This window comes from Bactrocera tryoni, unplaced genomic scaffold, assembly GCF_016617805.1.
Source record: "Bactrocera tryoni isolate S06 unplaced genomic scaffold, CSIRO_BtryS06_freeze2 scaffold_11, whole genome shotgun sequence".
NCBI lineage: Eukaryota > Metazoa > Arthropoda > Insecta > Diptera > Tephritidae > Bactrocera > Bactrocera tryoni.
In genome coordinates, this window is record NW_024395824.1 from 17,105,347 (window position 1) to 17,128,512 (window position 23,166).

Consider the following 23,166-nt stretch of genomic DNA (forward strand, 5'->3'; position numbering starts at 1 on the left):
GTCATTTTGCATTGGAAGTGAATGTAACGAACAAATCCTCCCGTTCATAATTTCATACGTACAGGTATGTGATCGTATCCTGCGAGTACTCGTGCATGTGCTTTGGGCTGACAATGTAGGTTGATGATAAAAGGAACGCCGACCGATATTAGCGCGACCTCTTCGTGGCATACTAACAAATTTCAATCCGTAATTGATCACTTTGTATGAAATACCCATAAAGTTTTCACTAAATAATTTTCAATAATTTACCTTTTGAATAGCCAAAATAAAGAAAGCAAAGGCAAAAATTAAACGATTCAAATAATTTAAAATTAAAACAATTGGAAAACAAAAACGAAAGGAAAAGTTACTTTTTGGAAATTTATGCTCGTAAGTAGGTTAAAAATGAACATTTTCTGATTTTTATTTTTTACAAACCATCCAGTTTGGATTCCCTTCAAAGTGGTACAGGCCATTTTTCGATTCATGCAAGGGCTTAGTCAGCTATAACGAATATGCAAAAACCCAACTTCTTTTTATATATTAGATATGGGGGCTCAGGGAAGTGTTGACCCGATTCTACTCATTTTTGATACACAAAAATACCTTTATCAGAAAAGGTTTCTGTCTGAATTTCAACTGTATATCTCACACATTAGCCGATATATTCGCTCAGCAGTCAACTATAGATATTCAGTATCTAAAAGCTTGAACAGTTTTGTTTGCATTTGAACAAGTTTTGGTCATAAGAAGGCATTCTTTAACTTTACTCTTGCAATCTATTGCTGCAGAGTATAATAGTTTTGTTCACCTAACGCTTGTACGTGTCACCTGAAACTAAGCGAGATTGATATAGGGTTACGTATCTATACATATATAAATGATCAGGATGAGGAGAAAAGTTGATATCCGGGATACTGTCTGTCTATCCGTCCGTGCAAGCTATAACTTGAGTGAAAATTGAAATATCTTGACGAAACTTGATATGCGGATTCCTTAGTACAAAAAAATTACGAGTTCGTAAATGGGCGTAATCGGACTACTGCCATGCCCACCCAACTCCATTAAACGAAAACCTATAAAATGCAATAACTAAACACTAAATTGAATAATGAAACTCTCATTTGGAACAGGTGATCGAAGTAGCAAAAAGCACATGTAGACAAAACGGTTTGAAAAAAGTTACAACTACCAAGTTTGTTCAGCGCAAATATTATAAGAACTCCTACCGACAGTGTGAAAATGGATGAAATTGGAATATAACCTCGCTCTCTCCCAATATAACGGTACTTTTCAAAACTAATAAAAACGCAATAAATCAATAACTGAATACGTCATTCCATTAAAAATTGTACGATGAGCGTGCACCGCCCAATTTTTGGTGAAATCCCATATTTCACGGCCCGACCGACCTATTCCGACGAAGTATAGTACGAGGGATTCTTCTCATTTTTCTTTGTCACAGTACGTAAATGGACGAAATAGGACTACAACCAAGCCAAAAATTGTTCAAACCTCTTCTTTCTCTTTTTATGGGCGTAGATATTGCTTATAGAAGATGTAGTCATGTGTAGAAGTTTACCCTCTTTTGATGAGGACCATGGCAAACGCATTAAGGTTAATGATTTAAGAGCAAGAACCTGGAAGGGCCGGTTCCTTAATTGGAAGGTGCCGCTGCCCAGCTGGTTGGCCCATCTGGTTGATGTCCTCGTGAAAACAATTACTGACATCACCGCCGACCAAGGAGGGCGATGGACGATACAAGGACTGAAATGAGAAGGTCATTGTGGCATTTACTATAGTGGCCATATAAAGGAGCGCAAATTGGATGTGGGGTTCGGGCTGGGAAAAAGATCCCTCCGCCGAATGCTGCTATTCACTTGGGTGAATGAACTTCTAGCCGCAATCGGCATTAAAGCGAATTTCTTCAACATATCGCTGAGTTGGGCCCACGCCCTGACGGAAGAGAAGGACGATGTGACCAAAGATTCCTTCTATCAGCGCTGGAACGGACCTATGAGAGCTGCGCCCGTCATGAAATCAAGATCAGTCTTTGCGACTTTAACGCCAAGGTAGACAAATAAGGTATCTTAGGCACAACGGTCGGTAAAATCAGCCTCCACGAGGAAACATCCCCAAATGGGTCGGGGCTGATCGACTTCGGCGGGACCCCAAATATGGTTATCTGTAGTACTAGATTTCAGCATAGAAAAATTTATCAACTACCTGGTTGTTGTGCTAGACAGAAGACATGTCTCCAGTGTTTAAGACGCGCGTACGCACTGTCTACGCCAGTAAAGAAGAGAATATCGCTTAACCATGGTTATAGCCGAGTTTACAACAGTGCGCCAGTCGTTTCTTCTTTTCGCTATTTGTCGCTTTTTCGAGATACTAAGTGCAGCCAGGTTCTTCTCCACCTGATCCCTCCAACGGAATGGGGGTCTTCCTCTTCCTGTGCTTTCTCCGGCTGGAATATAGTACTGCGTCGAATAAATGCCGGGCGACATGTCTTAGCCAGCGCAGCCGCTGTCTCTTGATTCGCTGAACTATGTCAATGACGTAGTATATCTCATACAGCTCATCGTTCCATCGAACCATATAGAAGGACGGGAATAATGAGTGGTTTTTAGAGTTTGGTTTCTGTTCGTCGAGAGAAGACTTTACTTCTCAATTGCCTACTCAGTCCGAAGTAGTACATGTTATCAAGAGTTGTTCTGGGTTGAAATTCTAGGCTGACATTGTTGTTGGTGTTGATACTGGTTCGAAGATAGACGATACGACTTCGCGATTGCGACGACTGGTTGTTTGATGACGTCTTACCTTCGTTCAATATCAGATCCATTTGCTTCGCTTCCGTATCCAGTCTGGAGAAAGCAGAACTAACGGCGCGGATGTTGAGGCCAATGATATCAATATCATCGGCGTACGTCAGCAGCTGTACGCTCTTATAGAAGATGGTACCTTCTCTGTTTAGTTCTGCAGCTCTAATTATTTTCTCCGATTGGCTTTGTACCACGTATAAAGGTCAACATGTGATTTATTTCAATGAAAATGAAAGATCGTGTTTTACTCATAACAGTGCATCTTTGTGCCAAAAATGGATCAATTTCAGCGAAAGCTTGATCTAGCTCCTATATAACTAATATCAGGATTTTCGAACATTCGGCTGATTTTGTATAATGACTATGTCTAATGATTTTTTTTTCTATCAAATCTTATGCTGAATATATACAGCTGCTGACCGCTAATTAGGAACTACACCTATTTTGAATTAAATGATATTATTTTCCAATTAATCACGTACAGTAGAAGCCCGCTAATCCGGATCAATTAAAACCGGCTCCTATCCGGAATATAAGGAAATCCGGATTAGCAAAGACATATCAGAACTATGTATTATGAAAAAATATTTATAAATTTCTGTTTGTTTATTATAACAAATAATACACATGTTCCAAAAAAACAAAAAAAAACTTAAACCAATAAAGCATAAAAGCGAATATAGTGAATAATAAACATGTTATCCGGATTAGAGAATACGGATAGAGAATGTCGATCCGAATTACAAAGGACATAATAGAAATTTTGAGTTTTTGAACCCTGTCCGGATTACAGTGGAATCCGGATTAGGCCATGTCCGGATTAGCGGTCCTCTACTGTATATTTATTGTATTTTAACTTATTTCATTGAAACCTATGTTAAACTTAAACTCTAAAAACTTTAAAATTCGTTTTTGTTTTGAAGATTTTAACAAAAACATGTGAAATCAACGATTTGAGTGCGACAACTAATTAGAAACGAAAATGTTTTATCAATAAAAAATAATAATATTACAAAAACTTGCTTACTTTCAGTTAGTATTTTGTTGGTTATCTCTTTTGCTTTAATATTGCTTCATATCGATATCGAATTTACGTTATATGACTCTAACAGCGCATCAATTGTGCAGCTTCCGATGCCGTTTAATTTCATTACAAAGAACATCCATATTTGGGATATTTTGGGTGCATACGGTTCTTTTAACAACACCCTGAGATGTACTATAGGGTTCAAGTCTGGGCTGGACGATTCCCACTCAAAACATTGATAGAATTGTCTTCAAAAAAACTTTTGTGTCAACTTAGACGTATGCTTTGAATTGTTATCTTCCTTATAACAGGCAAAATCCCCTCAGCCCATGGAAATATGACATTTTTTAGGATGCCGACGTATTTCTCCATTAATAAATTTTAAATTCCATTAATCTTATGGAGTGGACCAACACTCTATTCCAGATAAAACATCCCCACACCATGATTCATGCTCCACCATACTCAACTACACGTGGAATATTGCGAGGATCAAATTCAATTTTTTTGAGCAATTGACCTTATTCGAAACATCTTTCCAGACCGACGAAGGTCAAAAATGAAGCTGCGAAGGGTAGGAGTACCGCTGCAGCGCTCCCTCATTACAAATCGTCAATAATACATTTTAATATATTATAAACCACAACGTTGAACACACCCTTACCAGATCAATAATATTATTAACAAAAATTAACACCTTAAGGAATTTAATTCTTTAAACAACTGTTTCTATTTAGCTGTCGCACTTAATTCACCTTTTATATCGAAACGCATTTACTATTTGGAAAAAAATTAAAAGAACTTTAACTTCACAACTACAAAACAGAGTGAGTTTAGTAGTATATAGAGGAACACGAACAATGCAAGACTTTTTGGAATATAAATAACGGCATACCAAAAATTTTTATCATCATTCTCCTCAGCCACCTACAAGGAGGGAGCGTTTCTAATTAGCTGTCAACAGCTGTATATACGTCAGTGTATAAGTTACATATGGTGTATGTGTATATAAAATTGCTTAGATTTCGATCCTCTGGTTGACGTTTTGCCTCGCAAGGTATTTCCCTCGCTTTGATTCCAGCAAGTTGTAAGAGTATAAAATGTTTGGTTGCACCAGAACTTAGCCCTTTCTTACTTGTTAATATAAATTTTTGCAAAGTATATCTCCGACTTTGAGATTTGGAAATTGCGGGGGTATAAACTTTTTGGTTACATCCAAACTTCACCCTCCTCTTGATTAGTACAAAGTTTTGCCAACACTTATTTCAGCAAAATGCGAGAATTTATAGTGTTGGTTGCACCCAAAGTTTTTCCTTTCTTTTTAATAGTTTCACATATTTTATTTATTTTGGTATTTTATTTCTAGGTTTAACGAGGCCGGCCATATACTCATTTCCCTCAAGCCAGTATGCATATCCAATGCTTGGACCCGATATGACACCATCGTGGTAAGTGCTTCCCGATTGTAGACCTCCCCCACCTGTTTAATCTTATTTTTAGATGATGATAAGATCAGTTTATAATTTACGACACACTTGCCAAAATAGCGTTCTGAGTTTGTGTAGTGACATATATCAAGGTTCTTCAAATTAACCTCTACATACTTGTATACTGAATGATGAAATATTTATGTACATAATCTGTTTGAAAACTATCAATACTCTATTGTGCACTTAATTAAACGTATTTTTCAAGTACGGGTTTACCGCTTTGTTTGTGTTTACCGTCAGTAAAAAATAGAAAAATGTTAAATATAACGAACTAGTATTGAGCTAATTTTTCCGGAACCGACTGCCCGAAGCCGAGCGTAAAGCTGATCAATGCGGGAAAACAGTTTTGAGGCGTTTTACGGGGGTGAAATGGCGCATATATTATATAAATATTCAAAAAACTTTTGGGGATAACGTCTTAAATTTGTATGTAAATTGTAAAATGCGGCAAATTCATTCTGTGAAATTATATTTATCAATGTTTTCCATACTTTTTTGTGTATTTATCACAGAGCTGGGAGAAATCTATTCTTTATCTGAGACATCCATGTCTTCTCTTTTCACTTGCATAAGCACAAAAAACATTACCAGATTAAAAAGAAATAAATATGCAAGTGTAATAGCAAAGTACACGTGGAATCTAGCACTAAATATCACATCCGATCTGCGATACCTAAAATTAATCAGTGCTGATCGAAATCAGCTTTACGCTCGGCTCGGCATTCAGCGTTCATTCTGCACTCTTGTTTTTTATAAGATGGATCGTATTATGCCTTGAGCTGAAATTTATCATTGCATTTGAATAGATTTTTCGTTTCCTGTACCTGTGTACAAGTATAAAAGGCTTTTACAATTCAACATTTACTTAAAATATTTGTATCCAAGTACACAAAATTTATTATTGAATCTTTTTAGGCATACACCATCTGTATATTCTGCAGCATCTAGTTTTAGAAGTCCTTATCCGTCATCATTACCCATCAACCCAACATTATCAAGGTAATTTCCCTCCCATGTAAACTTTTATGTTTTAATCTACAATTTAAATACTAAATGAGTTTATTTGCCAAGGGTATGACCGATTTAAGGCCTTTTAACAGCAAAAGTAAATACAAATGAAGTGTTGGTTTTATCTTAAAAAATGTGGATAAGAAACGTCAAAAACACGTACTTGAATAAAACGCATTTTATGAGAATTTCTTTCGAAAAAGTACATAGCAGTATACTGTCATTATATGGCAATAAATCACTCGCTCTGTTCCTCACTATAATTCGTTGATGATCCGAAAATTTATCCATATGTTCGCGGAGATAGTCTACACGGAGATATACGAATTATCAACATAAAATTTCCTGAACAATCGTAACCTGAACTAAATCTTTATAATACATGATCCGAGGCGGTTTACGCATTTTCATTGGTAGTGTTTTTCACGTGGCGGGTTCCAAACCCAGCACACAACCTTGTGGAGGGGATGTTTCGCCTTCTCACTTTAGCTCGCAAACGTATATTTTCTGGCTATCCATAGGATACTTGGTCGAGGACCGGAATCGTGAGCTGCGTGAGCTATATGTGAAAGAATCGTTTCTGGCCACTCACCAAGGGAATGTCAATCAGAGAGCTTTCCTCACTTGCGTGAACTTCTACACATGAATCCATCCTCCATTTCAGACAAGGGGACTCCTTTTCTGTGATTTCTTCAATCTGCTCTTGGAGAAAATAATTCGAGCTGCAGAATTTGATCGAACAGGTACAAACTTCTATAAGAGTGTACAGCTGCTGACGTATGCCGAAGATATTGATATCATTGGCCTCGACACCCGCGCCGTTAGTTCTGCTTTCTTCAAACTGGATAAGGAAGCGAAACAGAAGGGTCTGGCAGTGAACGAGAGCAACACGAAATATCTCCTGGCATCAAATAAAGTGCTGTTGCACTCGCGACTTAGCTCCCACGTCACTGTTGACAGTCATAACTTCGAAGTTGTAGATAATTTCGTCTATCTTTGAACCAGCATTTACAGGAACAACAATGTCAGCCTCGTAATCCAACGCAGAATAGCTCTTGCAAACAGGTACTACTTCGGACTGAGTAAGCAATTGAGAAGTAAAGTCCCGACGAACAAAAACAAAACTTTATAAGTCACTCATTATTCCCGTCCTGCTATGTGGCGCAGAGGCATGGACGATGACAACATCTGATGAGACGACATTGCGAACTTTCGAGAGAAAAGTTCTACGAAAGCTTTATGGTCCTTTACGCGTTGGCCATGGCGAATATCGCATTCGATGGAACGATGACGAAAACACTCCAGCTCTGAAAGTATTCGACGCAATACCCGCCGCGGGAAGCAGAGGAAGACCTCCTCTTCGTTGGAAAATTCAGGTAAAGAGGGACCTGGCTTCGCTTGGAATCTCCAATTGCCGCCATTTTGCGAAAAGAAGAAACGTGTGGCGCGCTGTTGTTAACTCGGCTATAATCACGTAAGCGGTGTCTACGCCAGTAAAGAATAAGAAGAATACATGATTTGCCGTATTTGAGGGCCATAAAATATTTCACCTCTCAAGTTTCCATTCTCAACCTCGGAGATTTTCTACAACTGAAATTAAAATAATATCGTTCCACGTCCACACTTTGAAAAATTGTTTTATAATTATTAACTTAATCATGTATAAAAATAACTTTGAAGTAAATGTTTTACCCCTCCATTCACTTGCACTGGTAGACTATACCGATATCTGAAAATTTAGCTGAGGGCATGAGTGAAACAGGGCATTATGTAGACTGTAAGTGTAGATATCACATTTAACTTTTTACGCATAATTTTTCTCATATTTTAATATGTTAATACATATGTATTATATAATATGTTAACTGAGCAGGAAGTTATAATTATTGTATTGTAAAGCTATTATCCTTATAAATAAATAAATATATTAGGGTGTTTTTTTTAACTACAAGTTGTATTCATTTTTTTCAATTCCCTAATGAAATGTCTTTGGAAATACCCCTTAATATTAACATTAAAGACTCGAACAAGGCATGTAAAAATTTTCCATTAAAAAAACATGAAAATCGTGACTTTTTATCTTTTAATTTCTATAGCTCAGAGGCATTTTATGGCATCGCTTTGACCTAAGATACATATTCCTCAGAACTGAACACTCTACAAAAGTAGCCATTGCGATAAAGTCGAAACTCACACCGGCGAGGTAGTACGGGGCTCTAAACCTGATTTTTCCACGAGAATCGTATTTATCTTGTAAATGACAAAAGCTATAGAAAAAATGTTCATGAAAAACTTGTAGGAAACTTTAATTGCTACAAAAAAGGTCCAAGGGTAAAATCGCATTTCATTAATACTTCTCGAGATATTCGGCTTTTTAAGTAAGGATGTATGGAATTTTCATAGATTTTTTATTACATACAAAATTTAATAAAATTGATACATACACTACTTCTTAAATAAATTAGATAAATAGACATATTTCATTATACTCTCGCAAGAAAGTTGCTAAGGAGAGTATTATAGTTTTGTTCACATAACGGTTGTTTGTAAGTCCTAAAACTAAAAGAGTCAGATACCAAATGGATCAGGGTGGCGAGTAGAATTGAAATCCGGATGTCTGTCTGTCCGTCCGTCCGTCTGTCCGTCCGTCTGTTCGTCCGTCTGTTCGTCCGTATTTCTTCGCTCCATGAAAAGGTTAAGTTCGAAGATGGGCAAAATCGGCCCACTGCCACGCCCACAAAATGGCGAAAACCAAAAACCTATAAAGTGTCGTAACTAAGCCATAAATAAAGATATTAAAGTGAAATTTGGCACAAAGGATCTCATTAGGAAGGAGCATACTTCGACGTAATATTTTTGGAAAAGTGGGCGTGGCCCCGCCCCCTACTGAGATTTTTGTACATATCTCGTAAACTACTATAGCTATGTCAACCAAACTCTATAGAGTCGTTTCCTTCAAGCATTTCCATATACAGTTCAAAAATGGAAGAAATCGGATAATAACCATGCTCACCTCCCATACAAAGGTTATGTTGAAAATCAGTAAAAGTGCGTTAACCGACTAACAAAAAACGTCAGAAACACTAAATTTTACGGAAGAAATGGCAGAAGGAAGCTGCACCCAGCCTTTTTATAAAATTGAAAATGGGCGTGGCGTCGCCCACGTTTAGACCAAAAACCATATCTCAGGAACTACTCTACCGATTTCAATGAAATTTGGTATATAATATTTTCTTAACACCCTGATGACATGTACGAAATATGGGTGAAATCGGTTCACAACCACGCCTTCTTCCAATATAACGCTATTTTGAATTCCATCTGATGCCTTCTCTATATAATATATACATTAGGAAATGAAAATACAATTCAATACTCAAAGTACACAAATTGATCTAATCTAATTAATTTTACAGCAAAATAAAAAATATGTAAATGACGGATAATGAAATCTCGATTATCACTTTATCATGCGAGAGTATAAAATAATCGGTGACACCCGAACTTAGCCCTTCCTTACTTGTTTTATTTTGAGATGTTTCATAGTTATAATAAATTGTACATATTTATTTATGTATGAATTTTCAAAAATTCCTTTACCGTAGTTTGTCGCATCTTTCTTGTTTCTGTTTTATAAACCAGTTTTTAAGTGACTCTCCAAATTTTTGGCGACATCGTCACTAACGAATTTTTTAATGCGGCGAAGTTGTTTTTGTGCTTCAGTGTATGATTTAATTTGACTAGCATCATGGGCGCATACTTCATTTAGGTCTTCGGTTTCCTTATCAGATATTTCATCAGTAACATTTTCGTCAATGAAAATGTCTATATTATTGTCTTCTGTAGTCACAATTAATAAGAGGTCGTCGGAATTCTGCTCTTGGCCATTTTCATTTAAAAGCTTTATAAAAGCCGATAACGTCGATATGGGAATATCGTCCTCTTCATCGAAGTCAGAAATTTCGTTCAAACTTTCTTGAAAACCAGCTTTAGAAAAACAGTTTTTAATTGTTTCCATCGTTACGTCCAATGCAGTATTAATTAAATAAACAGCCTCCAAAATGTCAAATGTTTTTGAGAGTTTGTTCTTTGAAATGTCATTTACTCTACAATATTTGTTTTATAATTTCGCATCTTTAGTGACATTTGAAATTCTGTACAATGCCCTGATCAAGGGGTTGAGAAACGGATGTTGTATTACCAGATAAGAAAATCAACTTATGTTATTACGTTTAATATCTCGAGGGTGAGTTGTCACATTGTCCAAAAATAGTAAAACTTTTCTCTTCTGAGAGCACACAATTTCACAAGACATCCAAGCTTTCGTATTTGACTTCCATTCAACTGGCAGGCTTCTTACATCGCATTTTTTAAACGCTCGTGATCATGCTGCTTTTCCGATCACTAGCGGTTTTTCTTTATCTCCAGCCATATGGGTGCACAACAGCACTGTTAATCTTTCTTTCGATAATTTACCTCCAACGAATTTCGTTCTTTAAGTCAAGAGTATTATTTGCAAAGCACGGAAAAAAGTCCAGTTTCATCTGCGTTAAATATATCTTCGGGCCACCCAACAACATGTCTGGCAGCTTTTGTTTAAATTGGTACACATCATCGGTGTTAACCTCAGCAGATTTCACACATACGATCTTGAAAGTCACATTGTGTCGTTTCCGCCATTTTTGCTATCATTCATTTGATAGCGAAAAAGTTTGAACTCTTAATTGACCCGCAATTTTGTTTGTTTTTTTCTTTATAATAGAAGCCGACACTGGTACATTTTGATTTCTGGCTTTGACATACCACTCAAAAAAAAATGTCTCTTTTTGTACCACCATCATTATTTAAAAAATGTTTTTTTTGTTTATGTTATCACCACTCAACCATATCCTTTTAATGTCTTCCTTTTTCACAATAGTGGCAGCCTGGGTTTTTCCGTTATCGAATCTTTAAAAGCAAATAAATAAAAGTAAAGAAATTTCTACTATATAAGTATATATGTATATATTTAGAAATATATTCAACTAGCTGAACGCCGCCCGAAGAGCGTTATGAAATAAATTTTCTACTTTTGCAATATAATTTGCTAATTGAAAGATTTTATTACTATCTAGTTCAACGCTCTATGGTAAACAACATTTTTAGGGTTTTATCGAGCGTGTTGTTTGAAAGATTAAATCTCACCGTCAACAAACTGATTGGACCTTATCAGTGTGGCTTTAGACCACCACCTCTTCGTCAATTTCAAAGCTGCTTTTGACACCACGGAAACGAGCTGCCTTTATGCCGCGATGTCTGAATTTGGTATCCAAGAAAAACTAATACGGCTGTGTAAACTTACCACCAAAAGCTCCGTCTGAATTGGGAAGGACCTCTCCGAGCCGTTCGATACCAGACGAGGTTTCCGACAAAGCGACTCCCTTTCGTCTGGCTTCTTCAACCTACTTCCTGAGAAAACTAACAGAGAATGTATCATCTTCTATAAGAGTGTATAACTGCTGGCGTATGCTGATGATATTGATATCATTGGCCTTAACAACCACACCGTTAGTTCCGCTTTCTCCAGAATGGATAAGGCAGCGAAACAAATGGGTCTGGTGGTGAACGAGGGCAAGGCGAAATATCTCCTGTCATCAAAAAAACAGTCGTCGCAATCGCGACTTGGCACCCACGTCACTGTTGACAGTCATAACATCGAAGTCGTAGATAATTTCGTCTATCTTGGAAACGCATTAACACCAACAACATTTTCAGCATCGAAATCCAACGCAGAATAACTCTTGCCAACAGGTGCTACTTCGGACTAAGTAGGCAATTGAGAAATAAAGACCTCTCTCGACGAACAAAAACTAAACTCTATAAGTCACTCACAATTCCCGTCCTGTTATATGGTGCAGAGGCATGGACGATGACAACATCTGAAGAGTCGGCCTTAGGAGTTTTCGAGAGAAAAGTTCTGCGAAGGATTTATGGTCCTTTGCGCATTGGCCACGGCGAATATCGAATTCGATGGAACCATGAGCTGTATGAGGTATACGACGACGTTGACATAGTTCAGCGAATTATAAGACAGCGGCTATGCTGGCTAGGTCCTGTCGTCCAAATGGACGAAAACACTCCAGCTCTGAAAGTATTCGACGCAGTACCCGCCGGGAGACGCAGAGGAATAGGAAAACCTCCACTGCATTCGAAAGACCAGTTGGAGAAGGAATCTCCAATCTTCGCTTGGAATCTCCAATTGATGCCACCTTGCGAAAAGAAGAAACGGCTGGAGCGCTGTTGTTGACTCGGCTATAATCGCGTAAGCGCTTTCTGCGCCAGTAAAGGATAAGAAGTATATATGTACATCGATACATAGAGCAAAATAACACTTCTGTCTGTATGTCTGTTTGTGTATTCCGGCTAATCTCAGAAACAGCTGGTGGTACTTTCACTCCCAAATAGTAACATAGATTATTATTTTATTACGAAAAATAAAATTAAATAGGGAAATGTGTACGAAAAAAAATAGAATACGTTAATAGTCGTAAACTCTGTGAACTATAACTTTTTGGTTAAATTCACCGGCGTGAAGTCATGGGTTTAGCTAGTACGTATACATATAAGTTCTATATGATTGATCATATTAAAAAAAAAAACAATAACTTTGATAGACTCGAATGTATTTTATACCTTCGAAAAAGTCCAATGTTCTCAATTATGTGTTGAAGATCTTACTTTTTGTATGATATTCTATAGAACATAATAATTGCATAATTATAATTAGTATATTTTATTGGCTTCTAGTTAAAGGCAATAAAATATTTATATGCGTTTAAATTTTACCTCGTCGATAACCCGAGAGTATATATATATAAATAAAGTTTTATCTTTAATTCCTTTATTATAGTGATTTTCCATTTCGTTTTCCGCCGAATTTATTGCCTTCAGTACATACCTCACCGCATCATGTACTCAATTCACACCCAGCAATTGTGACATCCGGTTCCAAACAGGACTGTAACCAAGAACCAACAACAAATCATCGATATTCGAGGTGAGTTTTTATATTCATATTTTTAGCACACTTTTGTGCTAGTGACTAGTGAGAAACAAATTTTATATGTATAAAGTACAATATTAACACAGAGTTGGTGATAAATATTTAAATTTATTTTTTTGTTTCCATGATTGTCAAGTGCCGTCTCGGAGCCTTTGACATGTCATACTGGCTGAAACTTTCTGATCACTTACATAAGTAGCATATCCCGTTTAAATTTTAATTAAATTTGTTTTATTTTTTAGTGATGAAAAACAGAAAAAAGTGTCTTTTAGGAAATCAAATAATAGCGGCATAATGCTTGATTGTTCACGACTTGCACGCTGCCATAATGTTTACAATTTCGTCTCACATACGGGGCTATTGTCGCATCTTTATCAAAAGAAATCATAGTCCAATTTATATCTTATTCAAAATACGTATTGACAAAGGAAACATTTTAATACCTTTTACATTAAATTCGTTTTTAATACAACAGCATTTTAATACTTTCGCAATATAGGATGTGTTCCAGATAGCAATCACGTCAACAGTGTTGCAAATTTGTCAAAGTATCAGGTTCTGTGTCAATTTCGGCAACACTTACAACAGCATCACTTACTATTGTCACTTTTCGTTGGCAATTTATACAAATAATCAGCATCATTAAATTTTTGTCTACACAGCAGCGAAGTATCAGCAAATATGCAACAGAGTAGGCTTGTCGAAAAAATATCCATACATTGATATATCGATATAATTTTTTCAATGTAGCGATATTTTTGAGCGATATTTATTGTTTCGATATATCGAGGTATCGATATAATATTACAAGTATTGAAAAGTTATAAAAATCGTTATTTTTATGATCAAAAAATTCTAAATCCTTTTTTATACTAACATTTTTCAACTTTTTTTTATGGTCGACTTGATTTCTTGCTGTTTAATTTAGTACTAAAGTTGGCTTTTAAGTTGCCAACTTGTGCAACTCAAGTGTAAATGTCATTTCAGTGTCAGTGTCTTTCACCAAATTTGGTATTGCTGTTCAGAAGAGTTTGCTAAACTTAGTTATTGCCCAACTAGAACCACTAGTGCGACATTTACATCTGGCCAAAGCAACAATTTTAGACCCACGCTTTAAGCGTATTCATTTAGTTCAGTTCTAGCTGTTTCCACTGTAATAACCGCACTGTCAAAAGAAATACCTTTAGAACATAGACGTCAAGGACAACTTTCGCCTGAACTCAGACCCACTCCCACTAACATAATTCCAAATTCAGAAAATTCTTCGCTGTCGTTGTGGTCCGGTCATGAAAAAATTATGATAGATATTGCTGCAGCTTCAGCAAACTTTTTACTTTCAACTTCAACCAGTGTTGGTATGCCTAGCGAACTAAAGCAATATCTAGATCAGCCTATAATACCCAGAAAAGAGAATCCTACAAAATTCTGGTTTGATTGTCGTCATTTTACCCCAGTCCTTTCCGACATAGCTCTAAAGTATTTGATATCGCCTGCGTCCTCGGTTTCCTCACAGAGACTGGCATCTGCTGTGAATCTCGCAGTAACAGAAATCGGCTTACAGCCAAGCACGTAAATCAAAGAGTTTTTCTTATGTCGGTGTCAGATAAATATTGGTTTGATTAATAAATAATTAATATTTTAATTGTTATTCTTGATTTATTAAAAATTATGTATATTGATTAGTATTTATCTAGTAATGTAGGATGATTAAAGTAGATTAGGCCAAATATTTTTTTTTTTCATATCATACCGATATATTGATATTTTTAAATAAAAATATCGATATCGATATATTCAAAAATTACCGATACAATATATATCGATACTTTATTCCATTTCCGACATCACTACAATAGAGCTAGTTTACTGCTGTTATTATTACGTACATATGTAGCTCGAACGCACCCATACTGAACGTCTAATAGCACAAACAGTGGAGAGCGTAGAATCGTAGCCCGACTCAGCTGATACGACCTATCTTATGGGCGCGCAATGTAAGTGAACAGTGAAAAACGCTACTCCCTTCTCTCTTTGACGTAGGATGCCCTAAGAATTTGCGGCATTTGGATTTTTGCCGTAGAAACGTGGCAGCTGATTGCTCTCTCACAACCCATGGTTGCCAATATCGATATACTGTAATATTTATCAACTTTTATGATTCAATCTGTTCAATATGTTTGAAATTTTCTTAAAATAACTCAAAATCAGAGTCGAATGCTATTATTTATAAACTATTTTTAATAGTTTGTTTTCAATTTTGATATTTTATGTATATTATAAAAAATTGTAATTGAAAACTTAGATGTGTACAAAACTATATGTGCGTATTAGCAATGGCAACATTGTTCAAATGAAAACAAACAAAGATGGCTGATTTCTGCGTTTTTACCACGGGCTCAACTTTTAACACATTTTGCTCGCTAAGGAAGGAAAAGGAAGGAAGGGAGTAGCGTTTTTGACTGGTTCTGCTATAAATCTTATCGAGGTTGGTATTGCATATGAAAACAATCGCATACAAAATGCTGTTAATTGAACAAATATGCCATAGAGTGCTACAATTTAAGCCACAAAATGGGATCACAGAATGGCACTTTGGTTACCACAATCGGTAAATTTTATATACATATGTATGTATTCGGTAACGAAAAAGCAGACGAGTTGGCAAAGGCAGGAGCTTTCCTCAATGAATCCATGGCGGAGCTAATACCAAGCCCGCTAGGATCGATAAAAGGAGAGATCAATAGACAATTTCAGCAAATTGCAAACAACAGGTGGAAAAACATTACAAAATGCGTCATAACTAAACAATTATGGCCAACATATGACAGGAAAAGAACAAATGATTTATTAAATAGGTCAAGAAAAAGTATTTACAGAATAACAGCTACCACAACAGGGCACTGGCCATTTGGGGAACATGCGTCCAAAATGGGATTGCCCTACAACGATATCTGCCGTGGCTGCGGAGTAGCAGGGAACAAGGAAACAATTTTCCACTTTCTCTGCGAATGCCCAGCTCTAGCACAGATCCGACACAAAACACTCGGAATCCACCAAGCACCAAATCTTGAATGGATTTCCACCAAAAGCATATCGGACATAAGTAGTTTCATCGAAACCTCAAAATGGTTTGAGAGAGAAGGTGAAACGTAATAGCAGTGGTTCTACGAAAAGTGTATCAAAATGGCACATCAAGTGCTAATTGAGCCCGATAGGGCTGCACTCCTACCTACCTACCTACCTATGTATGCAATATTTGGTGAACACATTTCTTTCTAACATTTCATGACGCAGTGCGAATAATTTTAACCTACTAAAAATGCGATAAATGCCTAATGAAAAATGGAGGAAAACATTACATTTAACAACAAGGATTACATAGCAGACACTGTTCCGCCGACAGTTGGGTCTACGTAACCGGAACGCACCCGGATTTTTTTCCGGCCAAGGACTGTCAACTCGACAGCATTCCTCCAAATTACTTCAGTGCCTCTTAACATCCTTATGTTTAGATTTTAAGAGGGGTGAAATCGGAATTCAATCACTCCAACTTTCCCTTAAAATAGAAGCTATCAAAATAAAACTTAACACAACTATTGTTTCTTCTCTCATATAAATTAGTGGTAGTACACCTTTTTAAGCCACCAGATACTGATACATCATTTCTATGGATTTTTCTGATCGGTAAATTTTTGAGATATACTGGAAGGAGTTAAGTGATGACTAATAATATTAATATTAAAATTAAGTGAGATCAGTTCAGGTATACTTCTAGCTTTTTCGCAATATAATGATTTTCGGGCGGACTTTCGGTCAATATGTTAGGAATAAAGCTTTGCGTCTTATACGCATCTCTTTCTCTCATATATCCACCATTATTATTTTAGTTCTTCATAATAAAAAAAAGAAATTTTCAGTAAAATGCCAAATGGAAAGCACACTATTTTTTAATCGACAAACATTTGTATCATCATTTTCAAAATTAAACCTCAAGTAAAATCGCTTGGATTCTTAAAGCGTCAATTAGGGTAACGCTTTTGTTCTTTAATAAAATTTTTTTTACTGTAGTGTATAGTATATTTCAAGGTACGTTCCCAAGTAAACAGGACTTAAAAACAACAGAACAAATGCTTTTTTCGACAAAATCAATTTATTTTATTCAAAATAGTCTCCTTCTGCTTTAATACAGCTTTTTGCATGGTTCAAAAGCATGTCGAACGAGTGTTTTAGCTCGTTGGCCGGTATGGCCGCCAGTATGTCGGTACAAGCCTTTTGAATGGCCTCTACGTCTGCATAACTCTATCCTTTCATGGGCAAATGCATTTTTCCGAAAAGGAAGAAGTCACACGGTGCCATATCAGGTGAATACGGGGAGTGGTTAATGGTTGAATAGTGATTTGTGGTCAAATAATCGTCCTTCGAATGTTGGATTCTGAGCAATTTTTGGTCGTCAGTCAATTTGTGCGGAACAAACCGTGCACACACCTTGCGTAAGCTCAAATGTTCGGTCAAAATGCGATAAATCGATGTTTTGAAGATGTTCAATTCCATTTCCATGAATTTCAATGATGATTTCGTCTGATTTTTGATGAATTCACGCACAGTTTCGATGGAATTTCCGGTGATCACGTCCTGTTTGCTTTGGAACGAACCTTGTAAAATATGTGTACCATAGACACAGCAAAGCGTAGTCGGATAAAGTAAGTACATATTATAGCATACCCAGCCCGCTGCTTCGCCGGGCTTTATTTTGGAATACATGTATACATATGTATATGAACTAATGTTTTTTTAATTTGCCATTTACTCTTGGAATACATGTATACGCATGTTAGTTATAAACTTCAATGCGCTTAATTATAAACCTGCTAAACAAAGATCAATGAAAATGATATCCCTTAGTGACAGTCAAAAGAAGTACCATTAGTTTTAAGACATTTAAAATGCATAGCTTTTCATTTCCATACCCTTAAGGGGGTACTCTCATGTGAACGCATACATTTTACCACTTTTTAGGAAAGTTTTTTTATGCGACAACAAAATTCAATCATTTTAATTTTTTAATATGTTTTTATTTGTATTTTGAAAAGAAATTTTTTTCGTTTTTTTCATTTTTAAAACATTTCTTTTTAAATCAAAATAGTCCCCAACAAAAAAAGTAGTTCACTGGTCATGGTGATAGCGGCTGTTCATATTGTCTGAAATAAAAATCGAATGGATTATTATTCAGTAATTCGGCGGCTATCATCCCTACCAAATATAATCAATCTCATTAAAAAAGAAATGTCGAACTTCAAAAAAAAGTCACGAAAATCTTGTTTTTTTCGTTGAAAATCGTTTAAAAAAATATCAAAATATTTTCGAAAATAAACAATTCTGGTAGGAACGATAACTATAAATGAGTAGAAGAACATAGTATGTAAATTTTAAAGCAATCGATTGAATACTTTTTTTTAGAATCATGACAGTTTCAGAAAATGATGGTTCGAGAAAAATGCGTTTAGAAACGTAGCAGCTGCAGACTTGTCATGGCGCCTGGTAGACAGTCGCTTACGACACGTCGGCGACTATGAACTGTAACTTATCAAATACTATGAATTTCGGTCTGAATTTTACACAGCATGTTTTCAATAGGTTTTACTGTCAAAATATATTATAAAAAAAATCGATTTTTCGAAGTGATTACATTAGGATACCCCCTTAATAATATAATCTGTAAACTCAAATAGCTAACATTTCTTATTTGTTTCAAATGACCAATTTGTATGTAAATAAATTGCGTTTCCTTCATGCGCATGCGCATGTGCATGTACGTAGTCCCTCGATATGACATTTGTAAAAAATCAAACATTCGCGCCAGCCACAAAAAGAAGCGCACACGCACCATCATTGACCAACAAGATTTGATCAAGCTCCACATATTTTCGAAGTATTTCATATTACAACGGCATGAAATTTATATAATAAAACTGAAAAAGAGTCTGTAAAATGGAAATCATTCCATCTCCCCGTATTTGCACGTTGCCCAGAAATTGAAGAATTCTCTGATGTTCACTTCAGAAAAATAAAATTGGCAGCGTGGCTCTCATTTTATTTATTTATTTTTTTTTTCTTCTATATTTGGAATTAAATTATAAAATTTATATACAATTGATTTTTATTCAAAAGATCATAAGTCAATTTTCAATAATAAAGCACAATGAACAAAAGTGCTACCATAGCCGACATCGTCTCGAGATTTCGATTCATAGATAATTTATCAACTTCACGACGTTTTGTCAGATACTTTCATGGATAGAAGCGTTTCAACGAAGGAGTTTTTATCTATTATAATAATGCTTTATTTCCCCTGACCTCTCTTTGCATATGATCGTTCATCTGCTTCGTTCTAATTGTTGAAAGCAAAAGTGAAGAGTTTGAAATATTATTTTCGTGGGGCAAGGTGAAGTAAGCGTCAGCGTACGTTTATTTAAAAACTTAAAAAAATTCCTATCGCCACTAAACTTTACAGGAACACTCCTGAAGATCGTCCTAAAATTTCTTTGAAATCGGTCCAGTTGTTGCGGAGTGTATGAGGAACATACATTCAAAATTTCTCCTTCTCTTCTAAATATCTACATACATAGATACACCCAGCGAAATATGTATAAAGCCACCGTCAAATTTCATATTTTTCTTAGAAAAATTGGTGTAAGCGTCCACAGATTCTATATTTTAAATTTACGGGATGACATTTGAATTATTTCATATTCATTTAATATTTTAATCGCAGTAGGCGGTGAATATTTAGCAAGAACCGTTATCTCTAAACGAAATATTTATAAAGCCCGAGGGCGCTTATTTGTTTCCATTATTATTTTAGTTGTGGCAAATAAGACTAGATGTGAGTTATTAATTATTGTTGCATAAATAATTTAATTAGCTAATTAATTTCATAAATTTTTTAAATTTTTCTCGAAATCGTAAAGAATGCCAAGCGGAAAAGCTTTGACAGAAGAAGAGAAAGGAAAATTATGGCATATCATGAAGAGGGTTTGTCAAATCGAGACATTTCAAGACGATTAAATAGTTCGAAGGATATTGTAAGAAATATTTTAAGATTAGGGACCAATTATGGAAAAAATAAGAGAAGTGGGAGGCCTCCAAAAGTGAACGAAAGGCAAAAACGTAGCATTAAACGACTTATCTTGCAGGAAAATATAAGTGCGAGACAAATAAAAGAGCAAGTTAATTTGGAAGTAGGAGTACGACGAGTACAACAAATACTTAAATGTGAATTATGTTGTATTTATGACGAAAAACGCGCCAAACCGCCATTGTCCGAAAAACACAAATTAGCCAGGCTTCGTTTCGACGAAAAATATCGCTTTTGGGACGACGAGTGGAAAACCGTCATTTATTCTGACGAAAAAAAAATCAATTTAGATGGCCCCGATGGTCTCCAAAAATATTGGAAGCCCATAGAGTCTACTAAGCAGAAATGTAAGTGATGAAATTTTGGTGGCGGATCACTCATGGCTTGGGCTGGGATAACTTACAGGGGGAAAACTCCAGTTTGCTTTGTAACAACAAAAATGGACTCGGTATGCTACATTAAATTACTGGATGAAGTTCTTATTGATTTCGGAGATGAATTTGTTGGAAATTAGTTCATTTTCCAGCAAGACAATGCAGCGATACATCGTTCCAAGAAGAAAGTTGATTTCTTGCTGGCTCGGAATATTAAATTTTTCGGTTGGCCTGCAATTAGTTCCGACGTAAACCCTATTGCAAACCTTTGGTCCGTGTTGGTAACCAAGGTTTTCGAAAAGGGACGGCAATTTGATAACACAAAATGTCTAAGAAATGCTATCGTTGAAATATGGGAAACAATTGATCAAATGCTATCGTTGAAATATGGGGAACAATTGATCAAACCGTATCCATCATTTAATTAATTCTATGCCCAGACGATTGGAAGAAGTTATTGCTAACAATGGAGGTCATACATCTTATTAAACATTTTATTTTTCTCTTAAATATTGAAAATATAATTCATAATCAAAGTGGGTTTATAATTATTTCGTTCGGCTTAAATTTAATATACCGGCTCGCTTTACGAGGCAGTTTAGACTCTTAATGTTCAGACATTGTAAATCAAATTTTTAACTAAATAGACCTTTCCACCGCATATGAGATAACTTTAATTCTCATTCAAGTACATTTGATTTATATGATAGACTTTTCGAAATAATAATTTATTATAAAGTAATATTAAATCTTACCTGTTGAAAATTTTCTTTCTGTAGCAGTTTTAGATCTCTACGTTTGAAACACTCTATTTGCACACTCTTGCAATATATTGCTATAGAGCATAGAAAGGTAGATATGGTGTTATACTAGTATATATAACTATGTATTTGTCTGTGTAAGCTGTGACTTGAGTAAAAATTGAGATATCTTAATGAAACTTGGTATTCATGTTTCTCGGCATTGTACGATTTATTACACCCAACTCAGCCCTTCCTCACTTGTTATGTCATGACTCGGCTCATTCGGTTGAGCGGGAGGAGGGTAATCATTAGAGTATTATTATTAGGTTACCAAATTGATTCACCATTTTCTATTATAAAGTTGCTTCCAATGAATATTTTCATGCCTTTAATTTTTATGGATCGCAAAAGCATACAATGTTTGGCTGTATCCGAATTTATTCCTTTTTTATACTCTCGCAACAAAGTTGCTAAGGAGAGTATTATAGTTTTGTTCACATAACGGTTGTTTGTAAGTCCTAAAACTAAAAGAGTCAGATATAGGGTTATATACATATACCAAAGTGATCTGGGTGACGAGTAGAGTTGAAATCCGGATGTCTGTCTGTCCGTCCGTGCAAGCTGTAACTTGAGTAAAAATTGAGATATCATAATGAACACGTATTTCCTGGCTCCATAAGAAGGTTAAGTTTGAAGATGGGCAAAATCGGCCCACTGCCACGCCCACAAAATGGCGAAAACCGAAAACCTATAAAGTGTCATAACTAAGCCATAAATAAAGATATGAAAGTGAAATTTGGCACAAAGGATCGCATTAAGGAGGGGCATATTTGGACGTAATTTTTTTGGAAAAGCGGGAGTGGCCCCGCCCCCTACTAAGTTTTTTGTACATATCTCGGAAACTACTATAGCTATGTCAACCAAACTCTAAAGAGTCCTTTCCTTCAGGCAGTTCCATACACAATTCAAAAATGGAAGAAATCAGATAATAACCACGCCCACCTCCCATACAAAGGTTATGTTGAAAATCACTAAAAGTGCGTTAACCAACTAACAAAATACGTCAGAAACACTTAATCTTACGGAAGAAATGGCAGAAGGAAGATGCACCCAGGCTTTTGTTTTTTAAATTGAAAATGGGCGTGGCGTCGCCCACTTATGGACCAAAAACCATATCTCAGGAACTACTCTACCGATTTCAATGAAATTCGATATATAATATTTTCTTAACACCCTTATGACATGTACGAAACATAGGTGAAATCGGTTCACAACCACGCCTTCTTCCAATATAACGCTATTTTGAATTCCATCTGATGCCTTCTCTATATAATATATACATTAGGAAATGAAAATACAATTCAATACTCAAAGTACACAAATTGATCTAATCTAATTATTTTTACAGCAAAATAAAAAAATATGTAAATGACGGATAATGAAATCTCGATTATCACTTTATCATGCGAGCGCATAAAATGTTCGGTGACACCCGTACTTAGCCCTTCCTTACTTGTTACTTGCTGTTTTTGTTTGTACCCTG

General features: G+C 35.9%; 1 protein-coding gene across 11 annotated transcripts in view; it reads left to right on the forward strand.

Annotated features, from left to right (window-relative positions):
* The window catches only part of LOC120779428 (protein pangolin, isoforms A/H/I/S), a 268,570-nt gene that overhangs the window by 161,488 nt on the left and 83,916 nt on the right, over positions 1-23,166 (forward strand). For 10 of the 11 annotated variants that reach the window (XM_040111659.1, XM_040111660.1, XM_040111655.1 and 7 more), the window contains 3 exons: positions 5,198-5,279; positions 6,237-6,320; positions 13,219-13,365. In XM_040111659.1, the coding sequence (XP_039967593.1) occupies positions 5,198-5,279; positions 6,237-6,320; positions 13,219-13,365 (313 nt within the window). The remainder of the gene's footprint in view (positions 1-5,197; positions 5,280-6,236; positions 6,321-13,218; positions 13,366-23,166) is intronic. The other variant, XM_040111653.1, reaches the window with a different exon arrangement.